The following is a 13,215-nucleotide window of genomic DNA, read 5'->3' on the forward strand; positions in this document are numbered from 1 at the left end:
GTGGATGAAGGAAAAGGGGAGGAAGAGATAGGGAACCAGTTGGATAAATGTTATTCGGGCGATTTGCTTCCGTGGAGGGTAAATGATGTCATGGACTGGTTGGGTCGCATGGCCTGTTTCTGTGTTGTAACTTGTATGTCCATTAACTGAAATCTAAGTATGCCATTCCCGATTGTGGATGCAGCAATTTTGAAAGCACTGCAAGAGTGTGCTGAATTTATATCTGCCGGGATGCTATTAGCTCCCTCCTGTGTTCAGATAATTAATGTTTTATGAATATTTTTATCCCATTTTGAAAGTGATACTGTATTCCACATGACTGTTGCGAGTTACCAAGGAACCTTAAACAAATGATATGTTGATTCTTTGAGCAAGTAACACCAATACAGTGTTTGCTTTTTCAGACAGAATTAATCATTGGCTTCTGTGGAGTGTGGTCATTAATAATACATGAGCTCCATGGTTTAATCATATGTTTTTGTCTTTGATGTTTTAAAAATGTATAATTATTTACTGGTAGCTGCTTTCTGTGTTTTAGGATAAAATGTCACTAGATTTGGTAATGTAGTGTGTAAGTGAAAATATAAACTATGGGTCATATGTTCATATTGCAGACAAAGGCTGCTATCTACACACAATATTTGAATTGATTTTAAAAAAAAATAACCCAGCCATAAATGGTGCACTGTCACAAAATATGACCATATTTAAAGCTTGTTTGCCAAATTAGTAAAAAAAAAATCAATTATAAATTCTCATAGTGAAAGTGGTTAATAATAAAGCCAGCTTTGAAAAATTGTTAATCTTTCAAACGTTTCAGTCTTTTAGAAAAAAAGGATAAAAGCACAGGGTAGTAGGGGAGGACCTCATTGAAGAGTCATTCATAGGAGCTCAGGCATGTGGAAAAGAGCATTGTGCTTTGTCAGAAGGAAGCCGTTTTATGTACTGCTTCCTGAAACAGTTCAAAACCATTTCAAGACAGCTAAAATATTTTTTCAGTCTGTGCAATATTTTCTTTGCAGGTTGTAAATGACAGACAGAATCTGAAAGCAGTGCAGATGATTCGCTGATTGGGAAATACTATTTTTGAGACAAAGGCTGAAATAAGGAAGCGCAGAGGAAGAATGAGTCTGCTAAAACCTAGTGGGCTGAAAGCTCCCAGCAAGATTGCCAAGCCAGGGAGCACTGCAGTGAAGCAAGCTGCTTCTTCACAATCAGCAAGTAAGTCCTTAAAATCTCCTGTCTAGACTTTATGTATGTTGTAAATGAAGGCTAAGTTTAGCATTGTTAATTTCTTTGTGCAAGATTATGCTTCATCTTAAATCCTGGTGAGTGCCTTATTAAATGTACTAGACGGAAACATATAATGAGATTCAATGCACAGTTCTTACTACCATCTTCGTAAGGTCTGTTTGGTTTTAAGCTACGATTGATGCAATTAAATAGTATGCTATAATACAAATCTAAGGTATTGTTTTAGGTTACAATATTGATATGAACACTTTTCCACAGCTTACTGAATTAAATTTCAAAAAGATGGATCAATCTTTTTAATTGCTGTGTGATTGCATTGCTTTATGTTTAGTTTGTCTGCTTATTGCACACAATGGAGAGCAGAGGAATACCCAGTTTGTTCCATGAATTATCATAAATGAGTTCTGAAGGTATCGTTCTGGAATCATTTGGAATAAATTGAATATTTTCTATGTATTCTATTTATGCAAAGTGTTTACAAATATAAAATGCTTTTGTTTGTGTTCATTTTTTAACACAGGCTCTATTCCAGTATAGAGCAGACTTTAATACTTAATGTGGCCCAGTGTGGGCTGCCATTGTGCTGCTACCAGCAACATTTTTTGAAATAAATTCACATTGAATCTTTTTTTGTGGGGGCAGGGGGAGAGAAGGGTGAGAGGGAGAGAAAGAGCATTTCTCGAGGGGGGAAAAAACTGAATTTTTGAGAATATAATGGAAGATGAACAGCACTGGACCTGCAGCGATAAACCACTGGATGTAATCAGGTTTGGTGAGGGGGAACCATGATTGGAGACAGGAAGGAACTGGTAATATGTCAGGCAATACTTGGACTCTCTATTGGACTCATGACCTCGCCTCTGTGTCTCTGTCTGCTTTGAATATTTTTTGTGCAGTCGACCTAAATAAAATAATTTGCAAATATTTTTAATTTTAATATTTTAACATTTTAAATAACATTTTAGATCATGTGCAAGTTGTTTTAGGACTTTTTTCCAAAATGCATAATTACTTTAAAAGGACACTTTGCCACTGTGTTTGTGCCACCATCTATACATTAAAGCTAAAAATTATTCCTCTGTAGAAGAGGCGTAATCTGGCCATATAACCTTTTCTCTTCTGCCTTTGTGTTCTTCTCCATTTGTAACAAGCTTAATATCTTTTTCCTTTTGTCTACATTATTCAGTTATTATCTTTTCCTGATGGTTGCTGAGAAGGCGTTACAACTGCAGATAGTTGCAAAGGAAATTAGAGTGTTCAAAATAAAGGCAAGGAAAAGATAGAAGCATAAAAAAAATAACGTTAAGAAAAAAGACAAACTACAAATCCAGTTCTGCAAACTGCATTACTTCCCTATGCTCCTTCCTGTGTTCGCTGTGGGGTGGGGGGTGGGGCAGGGGCAGGAGAAGAATGAGAGCAATGTGGATTTAGTAATGGCCATATAAAGGTAACCAGGAAAAAATAGAAATCTAGAGCTCCTGAGGGTCAGCTAATAATGATCCAGCACTGCCTAGTGTGGAACTGAGTCATAGAGACCAGGATGGTACCAGATTTAGTCACTGGTTTGTGGTGAGTTCGCAGATGACAATTGGAATGGTAGTGGGGGTACTAGAATTAGTACCCTTCAGCTGGTGAAAGGAAAAAATATCAGTCAAGTTCCGCACCTCTTGTTGCTGTTCAGAGATTTCTACATGAAAGTGCAGGTGCTAAAATTCGATGACACTGGAGCACCTTAGTTGTGATGTCCCCAACAATTGAATAGTTGGCTGATATTCACTATTTAGATTCACACATGTCCACTTGAATAAGAGACCAAGGGGTGCCCATAGAATATGAGTCACCACCATTGAGAAGGAGGTGAGGAGGGAAAATGGGCAAATGAAAATGAGAAGCCAAGACTGGTCCAGTCAGTCTGGTATGAATGTGGATTATATTAGAAATTATCAGTACAAGGGGAAACACAGTATTCAAAGCTGAATATAATTTTGTTCAGTAATTTACCTATATCAACAACTTACATTTATATAGCGCCTTTAACGTAGTAAAACATCCCAAGGCGCTTCACAGTTGTGTTATAAAACAAGAAAATTGACTAAAGCCACGTAAGGGGAAATTAGGACAGATGGCCAAAGAGAGAGGTTTTAAGGGAGTGTCTTAACTGAGAGGTAGAGAGGCGGAGAGGTTTAGGGAAGGAATTCTAGAGCTTAGGCCTAGGCTGCTGAAGGCACTACCACCAATGGTTGAGCGATTAAAATCAGGGATGCTCAAGAGGCCAGAATTAGAGGAGCGCAGATATCTCTGGGAGATTGTGGTGCTGGAGGAGAGTCATCATCATCATAGGCAGTTCCTTGGAATTGAGGAAGACTTGCTTCCACTCTTAGCATGAGTTCTTAGGTGGCTGTACAGTTCAACACCAGAGCCAAAGGCTCTGTCACAGGTGGGTCAGATAGTCGTTAAGGGAAGGGGTGGGTGGGACTGGTTTGCCACACGCTCTTTCCGCTGCCTGTGCTTGATTTCTGCATGCTCTCGGCGACGAGACTCGAGGTGCTCAGCGCTCTCCCGGATGCGCTTCCTCCACTTAGGGCGGTCTTTGGCCAGGGTCTCCCAGGTGTGTCGGTGGGGATGTTGCACTTTATCAGGGAAGCTTTGAGGGTGTCCTTGTAACGTTTCCGCTGCCCACCTTTGGCTCTTTTGCCGTGAAGGAGTTCAGAGTAGAGCGCTTGCTTTGGGAGTCTCGTGTCTGGCATGCGGACAATGTGGCCTGCCCAGTGGAGCTGATCAAGTGTGGTCAGTTCATCGATGCTGGGGATGTTGGCCTGGTCGAGGACGTTAATGTTGGTGCATCTGTCTTCCCAGGGGATTTGTAGGATCTTGCAGAGACATCGTTGGTGGTATTTCTCCAGTGACTTGAGGTGTCTACTGTACATAGTGCATGTTTCTGAGCCGTACAGGAGGGCGCGTATTACTACAGCCCTGTAGACCATAAGCTTGGTGGCAGTTTTGAGGGCCTGGTCTTCATACACTATTTTTTTCCTCAGGCGGCCGAAGGCTGCACTGGCGCACTGGAGGTGGTGTTGGATCTCGTCGTCAATGCCTGCTCTTGTTGATAGGAGGCACCCGAGATATGGGAAGTGGTCCACGTTGACCAGGGCCGCGCCGTGGATTTTGATGACTGGGGACAGTGCTGTGCGGTAAGGACAGGCTGGTGGAGGATCTTTGTCTTACGGATGTTTAGCATAAGGCCCATGCTTTCGTATGCCTCAGTGAATACGCCGACTATATCCTGGAGTTCAGCCTCGATGTGCGCAGATGCAGGCGTCGTCCGCGTACTGTAGCTCAACGGTTGGGATGGTCTTGGGCCTGGCCTGGAGACGGTGTAGGTTGAACAGCTTCCCACTGGTTCTGTAGTTTAGTTTCACTCCAGTGGGGAGCTTGTCGACTGTGAGGTGGAACATGGCAGCAAAGAAGAATGAGAAGAGGGTTGGGGCGATGACGCAGCCCTGTTTGAACCCAGTCTGGACGTGGATTGGGTCTGTAATGGATCCGTTGGTAAGGATCACGGCCTGCATGTCGTCGTGGAGCAAGCGGAGGATGGTGACGAACTTTTGGGGGCATCTGAAACTGAGGAGGACGCTCCATAGACCCTTGAGGTTGTCAGTGTCAAAGGCCTTTGTAAGGTCGAAGAAGGCCATGGAGGAGATTACAGAGATAGGGAGGAGCGAGGCCATGGAGGAATTTGAAAACAAGTATGGGAATTTTAAAATTGAGGCGTTGGTTAATCGGGAACCAATGTAGGTCAGCGAGCACAAGAGTGGTGGGTGAATTGGACTTGGTGCAAGTTAGGACACGGCAGCCGAGTTATGGATGACCTCAAGTTTACGTAGAGTGGAACATGGGAGGCCAGCCAGGCGTGCAAAACATTGAAGGTTGATATCCTGATGTGCATTGTACAACTGGTTCTAAACAATATTGAAAAAGCATAAAACATGGTATTTACCTTAAAATTGCATAGAATCTAAACACAGGAACAGACTATTTGGGCTCAACTAGTCTCTACTGGTGTTTATACCCCAGACCAAGCTCCTCCCACTCTAATTACCTCTTCCTGCCATGTCCCTATATATATCTCCCATTCTCCCTCATATACACAGCATTAACAAAATAGACGGGAATGAATCTTTGCAGAATGCACTTACTAAATTGATATTAACTAAAGAATATGTCATAGTTATCTTTGATCTGCATCGCCACAAGTGAGGTTAATTCAATTACTTGTGAGCCTAGATATTGATTATTTATCTTGGTTATAGCAGCATCAGCATACTCTCTTACTAAGTGCAGGTCGATCCCTCCACATAGCTCCCAATCATCATTGTTATATGGAGACTGGGTACTTCCCTAAAGGAATGGGGGAGAGGGGAAATCAGAGAAATAGTTGCCGTAAAATCACTTTTGTGCAATTTTTAGTGGTTACCTTCAGAGCAGTGCGAGTAGTGCCCTGGAGGCGTGGCACTGCCGCTGTGGAGTGCATCGCTCTTCCTTCCCCACCCCCCCACAAGGAGTGCATTCCTTCCATCATGACCCTACTATGAAGCAAGTCACACTCCCTATGATGGATGCTGAATTGTGCATAGAATTAGAAGGTTTAGTAAGCAATACTTTTGTTTGTCATGATATTGTTCTCTTAACCTATATATATTCCATTAATAACATATGGCTTTCTAGCGTTTTCTTGCCCAAGAAAATCAATCATATCTGCTTTCTGATGTCATTTTATTTCCACTGTTAAGATGAGGAGAAATTTCTTCTTAGGGTTGTAAATCTGTGGAATTCGCTGCCTCAGAGAGCTGTGGAAGCTGGGACATTGAATAAATTTAAAGACAGAAATAGGCAGTTTCTTAAACGATAAGGGGTTATGGGGAGCGGGCGGGGAAGTGGAACTGAGTCCATGATCAGATCAGCCATGATCTTATTGAATGGCAGAGCAGGCTCGAGGGGCTGCATGGCCTACTCCTGTTCCTATTTCTTATGTTCACTAATAGGTTGTGACTTTCTTTAGACTGCTTTATGAACAGCTTTATTGTCCATTTATTTTGTTGTTGATGTATTGCTATTATTTAGTTATCCTTTCTAGTAGTAGAAAATTTGATCAAAGTTCCTTGAGTATGCCATTGCAGTTCCAGTGTAGAAACACAAACCTGAAGTGGACAATATAGAAATTAATGATTTTGATTGCAAATATTTTGATTTTAAAAGAAACTGCTTAATTAGGTGCTCTGAGTTAAAGCTGACCAGTTACGTATTCGAATTGTTTTTATACCTTTGTTTCTTGAGAAAAATTGCTGTAACCCATTTTCCAGATTTTTTCTGCCAATCTCCTCTTCCTTTGTAGTCTTGTGTCAAATTTCTGTTCTGAATTCATGTATAAATATAATGGGCTTGATTTTGCAGTCAGCGGCGAACAAACAGCGCTAGCCGTTCAGTACATATACACTTGCCCACAGACTTTCTGTGGGCTTTTGCACTGGAACTTGTGGTTGCTAAAAATCAAAAACAGTGCGGCACACTTTACAGGGGATCTAGGACCTGTGTGAACAGAAGAAGCAACTGTGCATCTCCTTAATCAATCAGATTGAATAATTTTTACTGAGATGCTCAGTGTTTAAACCAGAAAGTGTCAGCATATTTAATTCAATGCAAAATTAAGTACAGGAAGTGAAATAAAGAGAGGGAAAAAAAGATGGGATTAAGATATATATATATATATATATATATATATAGACAAAGAAAAGTAAATCAAAATGTTTCATTTAAATTTTTAATTACAAAAAAAAACAATAATTAAAATCTGAAGGAATGAGATTCTACACTTGTCCAAATTCATTTTCAGTGCCAGCGAGTTTGTTTGGCAGTAATTGAGACTTATCATCCCGTTGTCAATCACAAAATTGACAAGCCCTAACTTTGTCTGGCATATTTAGTGGGTATCTAATGCTTAAGTACTGTAACTTCACACCGTTGCATATCAGCGAGATACCGGTTTAGCGGGAGGAACAGGAAAACCCGGACAGCAACTTCCTGATTTCCACATTTAACTGTGCATGTGCAGAAGCTGCAAGTTGCTGTTCGATTTACTCCTTAATAACGGTGAGTGCTGATGGCCTCACAATTGTTTCTACCACAAAGTCTGGGCGATTAAATCAATTTCTGCAAGGTTAGTATTTGTACTAATATTGGGTAAATAGGCAGTTTTCATATCTGTTCTTACGGAATGTTGCAGTCATTAGAAAGGAAAGCATGTCAGCTTGGCTTAGTCAGCAGCACTTAACCTCTAGGTTGTGGGTTCAAAGCATACATTAGAACTTCAGCATGTAATGTAGGTTGACACACTGACATGAATTTAGGTATACTGTAGGTCCTTTGGGTGAGCATTTAAACAGAGATCTCCTCTGCTGGTTCGGATGGATATTAAAGATCCATGACTATTCAAAGAAAAGCAGGGAATACTCCCTAGTGTTATAGCCAAAGTTATTGAGAATGTGAAAAAGGATTGCGAAAGTGGTAGATGGCTAGAGAAGGTAGCAAAAGGATGGAGATAGGGAATCATGGGTAAATGGCTGACCAAAGATGTCAAGCTGTGATAACTACAATGTCAGCACAAAAAGGGGTTACTCAGAGTTGTGGTCAAACACGAGTTACGCGAAAAAGCAAAAGTTAGACATGAGTCAGACGAGGGGCTGCTATATCCAGCCATGAAATAGGGAAATGCTTGTAAGACCGAAACTGTAAACACATCCATAGGGCCCGCCCTATGTCAAAGAGTTGTTAGCCTGCAATTGGGTATGCTATGGGGGAAATCGACCAATGATTGTATAAACTGAGTGTCACTCAAATGTGTTCTGCTGTAACAATGTATAAGTGTTGAGCTTTTGTACTGTTGCGAGACTTGTCAGGGGAAAGGTGGACAGGCTCGAATCGAGACTGTTCCCTTTATCTTAACAGGTCCCGGCCGGAGAATCTACAGAATAAAGGTCTTATGTTGCTAAGACTAAAAGTGTTCGTGTGTCAGTGAATTCGCTGAAACAGATTGAAGGGAAAAGAATCCAGTATCAACATTTGGTGTCAGAAGTGGGATCTCAACGGACGACTGCCGAAAACTTGCGAATTTTAAGAGCTAGACTAGCCTTGGACGAGACAAGAGGAAAATGGCCACTGGAGTAAGTATAATTTCAATACTGCTCCAGTTTCCTCCGGTTTCAAAAGTCTGAGGAAAGTCTGAGGAAACTCGCTGGTTCTCAGGTGGTGTCTGAACGAGATCCAGGTCAATCTGGCGAACACTTTCTAAACTTAGGAAATAAGTGTCCAAGTCAGGTGTGACGTCGACCTTGTACATCACTTGGCCCGTCTAGGCACTGATTGGATTTAATTAGGAAGCCGTGTAGCGACACGAAGAGAAAAATCGCGTGGGCCACATAGAAAAATCGCGTGGGCCACATAGAAAAACGCAGAGATTTGGGATAAGCCGTGTAGCGACACAAAGAGAGAAATCGCGTAGGAAACTGTGTAGCGACACGAAGAGATAAATCGCGCAAGCCGAGGGGTGACACGGGATTGTGTAAATTTTAAATTGTACTTGCGCCAGGAGTGATGTCGATCTTGTATATCACTTGGTCCACCTAGGCTTTGGGCAAGCTAAACTAGAACTAACACGGGGCGACGTGGAGGTAATTTGGATTAATTAGGACCCTGATCCAACGTGCGGCGACACAAGGATGGGTAATTTAGATAAAACTACGAATTCCCTGAAAGGTCATGGATCCAAAAAATGAATAGGAAAGAGAGACTCTTGTGAACGTCTGTTTTAAATGAGAAATGCTTGTATGATTTTTACTGTGGAGAAGGAAGCTTGTGTGGGGAGACTGGGGAGTTATGGTTTGTTTTAGCTCCACCCACTTTTTCAAACAGTGAAAGTTTTTTTTAACCCTTCGTAGTGTTGTCCTGTATGTGGGAAGTTTAAGAGTGTGAACCTTATTGAATTACGTATATTCGGATGATAAGTTACGGAGCTAGGAAATGCACAAAGGATAGGTTTGTTGAGTTAAAAAAAAATATATATATGGTCCCGGTGGTTAAAAAAGGATTTAATAGCCAAATGGAGACAGTACTGTCAAAAGCTGAAAGATGAGTCCCTTCTGTCAAGCTGGCAGGAGAACGCCACTAAACTAGGGCTGTCCTTGATACAAGGAGGACATGTTAAAACTGTAGACGTCTTAAAGAAAGAGTGTGCGCACGAGAAACGTACTAAGAGTTCCCTTGGGACCTCTGAGAAGGGTACAGATAGAGTACGTAGTCGAATGGTTGGCTTTTCGTTGACCGAGGCTGATGATGAAATTGATGAATGGACACAGCCGCGCCCAACGGCGCCTCCTGCAGCCTCTGACCCTTTGTCACAGCCTCTTTCCCATCCCCCTCCACCTTACACTCCGGCGAGAGGAGTTAAAGATAAATGTAACCCTACACCAACGAAGCGACAAGCCCAAACGGACTCCAGTTTATAGATCATCTTCGAACTACTATTTCAGTTTATAATGCAGAATCAAGAGACTTGTGGTCCTTAGTGCAGCAGACCCTGAGCCCGACTGAACACGTCCGGTTCTTAGAAAATTTGAGGCGAGCCACCCATGATGCATTAGTGACTGCTCACCCTAATAATGCCCAGGATCGCCTAAACGCTATCTTTAATGCTCTCAGCAAGAACCTTCAGAAGCCCATCAGTATGGCAGCAGTATTAGAAACTAAACCCGACGAAGTCATGGAAAGATTTATTGAAATATACGGAGGTCAATCAGGAGATAATGCCTTCAGGGCAGGGGACAATTCGCCTCAATTCTGCGCTATTCTACTTCAGTGCCTGCCCTATTCGATTGCTCACGCTATCCGGACAAATAATATGAATTGGGCAGTAAAGCCCAGATGGAAAGGGCGGGAAAGGGCGGTTAAATATTATTGGCAGGAAAAGAAAGGAGAAGGGGGAGGTGTGCCACCAACCCGGGTCAAGACTGAATACGTGACTAGAAAGGAAGAGCCGCCTCAGGTGGAAGGACCAAAACCCGACCCAAGGGGATACCAGATGGAACCGCAGTGTTGCATGCAGGATTGGGTGGATAAACAGGGATACGGTTATACCAAACACCCAAATGGCCCGGGCCCTGCTAATTACGGACTGCCCTACTGTCCCCGGCCTGGTATGGGAAGAGGTCGGGGCTGGGAAAGACGAGATGGATGCTTTAATTGTGGGCAAGAAGGACATTGGAGTAGAGAGTGTAACTCCCGTTGGAACGAAAAAGGAAGAGGAGGGGGGCAAGGGGGGAGAGGACGGGGATCTTACACTAACTTCTCCCAGAACAACCCCTTTGGCCAACCGTCCCCCGATTAGGTAACTTGATTGTACAGAGAATCTCCCCGGATGACGAACCGATTTGCCGGTTTCCAGTCCCTAGCACGGCTAAACAAATGCGACAGTGGTTGGGGATGATCAATTACTGCAGATCCTGGATCCCTAACGTCGCCCTGATGACTAAGCACCTTACCCCGTATACAAATGAGGAAGACAGCTTTAAAATAAAAATTGCAGACGTCCAAGCCTTTAAGGAACTAAAGACAGCACTGCTGCAAGCTCCGGCTTTGGGCCGGCCCCTCTATGACCAGCCTTTTCAACTGTATTGTATCATCCTGAAAGACTGTGCTACTGCTGTCTTAACTTAGAAACACGGGGAGAAGCATAGGCCTGTTGCCTACTACTCTTCCAAAATAGACCCCGTTGCCTTGGGGCACCCTGTATGTACTCAAATATTAACCGCCATCTACAATAGCCTTCAATCCGCTGCCAACATTACCCTCCAGCAGGATATTGTTGTGTACACCTCTCACTCCGTAGCTGCCCTCCTGGGCCAACTGCAGACTCAACACCTTACCATGGCCAGGCAAAGCAGATATGAGATCAACCTACTGAATAATCCTAAGCTGACCTTTCGGCACTGTACTGCCATTAATCTGACCTGTTTTCTTACTGAGCCATCCCAAGATGATTGTTTATCTTTAATTCAGGAGGCCTCGTCGGTCAGGGAAGATTTAGTTGACGTACCAATGGAAGACCCAGACTGTCTTATGTATGTTGACGGAAGTTCTTCTATTAATCCAGAAGGTACACGAATCTCAGGATACACCATAGTAAACCAGGAGAATCAGGTCTTGGAACCTGCCGCCTTTGAAACTGCCTATTCTGCCCAACAAGCTGAACTATTCGCCCTCACCCGAGCCTGTATCTTGGCCAAAGACCTCAAAGTCAATATCTATACCGACTCTAGGTATGCCTTTAGGGTAGCCCATGATTTCGGACAATTATGGAAAAACAGGGGATTTCTAACCTCACAGGGGAATGAGATATCCCATAAGCAACTAGTATCTGATTTGTTGCAAGCCCTCATGCTCCCTAAACGTATTGCCATTGTTAAATGTACCGCCCACACTACCGGAAAGTCTCTTGTTGATATAGGAAACCACTGTGCTGACAGAGAGGCTAAACAGGCCTCTTGCGGACAACAAATGGTGGTGCCTAGAATGATGAGTCAAACTAAAAGTCCTGCCAAGGATAAGTTAGCCTCGGAAAAACCAATGCCAACCATCCAAGATGTCATTAAAGCACAGGAGGACGCTCCTGAAAAAGATAAACTGTGTGGAAAGATTATGGATGTACTTATGACAATGTTTCTAAACTCTGGACCACTCCCACGGAACAGACTTGCATGTCTGACGAGTTGGCTCTATGGGTTATTGAATGTATGCATTTTGCTACTCATTGTGGAGCAAGGACAACAAGTGACACGCTTTTGGCCACTTGGTGGCACCCTAGACTCCAGATGCTAGCCCAGAACATCAGTAGTCGCTGCCTTGTTTGCCAACAGCATAATCCAGGGAAGGGAGTCCCCTGTGATTGGGGTAAGACGCCCCTACCAGAAGGTCCCTTTGAGACCTTGCAGTTGGACTACATTGAGTTGCAAAAAGTTCAGTGTTACCAATATGTGTTAGTAATAGTAGATGTGTTTAGCAGATGGATTGAAGCCTACACTACCCTGGACAATAAGGCTCAGACTGTTGTTAAGGTGTTAATGAGGGAAATTGTTCCTAGATATGGTATCCCAGCTCGATTGATGACCACCTATGTTCTTTTCTGACTCAGGCTCTGCGACTAGCTCACAACCAGGTTCGAGAGGCTCACCTTGACCTCCCAGTTTTACCCGAATCGTCCCTCGTGGCACCAGGGAAGTATGTCCTGATTAAGAAATGGATTCGAAAGGGACTAGAGCCACGATGGGAGGGGCCCTTTCAAGTGATACTCACTACCCCCACCGCAGCTAAAGTTGAAGGGAGAAGTGCCTGGGTTCACCTGTACCACTCTAAACTTATTACTTCATAATGAGCCTCTCACTGGTCGTCCTAACCCTTGTTTCTGTTCCAGACTTCCTCTCCTCCATAGCTGAATAAACCACATCCTTGGGGCAGAAAGAAAAACGGCAAGAACACGGCAGGAGAAAGGAACAAGCAGACTTAGCTGTTTTCTGAGCTATCCTTATCTTATTGTTAACTAATGTATAGTATCGTTTAAAATTATTTAAACATGTGTAAGCTAGCAGGTATAATTGTGCTATCCTAGCAGAACTAGAAGGGCTACAGGATAACTTATTTTATCAGACCCATACCCGATTGCATGGTAATCGAACTGTGTGTTACCCACTAGCCCAATCAGTAGAGGCCCTGTTCGTGGCCACCCCTGGGTGGACTCCCCGCGACTTATATACGGCGGATACCTCAGACACACCCTGTGAGGGACAAACGGGCGAATATAGAAGGGGTATACCGGGAAGATGTGTGGAATTAATAGACTTCATGAATCCTGAGTGC

At 43.2% G+C, this 13,215-nt stretch overlaps 1 protein-coding gene across 5 annotated transcripts in view; it reads left to right on the forward strand.

Moving 5' to 3' along the window:
• clip1a (CAP-GLY domain containing linker protein 1a) overlaps positions 1-13,215 on the forward strand; it is a 207,272-nt gene that overhangs the window by 37,600 nt on the left and 156,457 nt on the right. For all 5 annotated transcript variants that reach the window (XM_070887798.1, XM_070887801.1, XM_070887802.1 and 2 more), the window contains one exon: positions 1,023-1,221. In XM_070887798.1, coding sequence (XP_070743899.1) covers positions 1,125-1,221 — 97 coding nt within the window. In that variant the 5' untranslated portion in view covers positions 1,023-1,124. The remainder of the gene's footprint in view (positions 1-1,022; positions 1,222-13,215) is intronic.

Source organism: Pristiophorus japonicus, chromosome 8, assembly GCF_044704955.1.
Source record: "Pristiophorus japonicus isolate sPriJap1 chromosome 8, sPriJap1.hap1, whole genome shotgun sequence".
Taxonomy (NCBI): Eukaryota; Metazoa; Chordata; class Chondrichthyes; family Pristiophoridae; genus Pristiophorus; species Pristiophorus japonicus.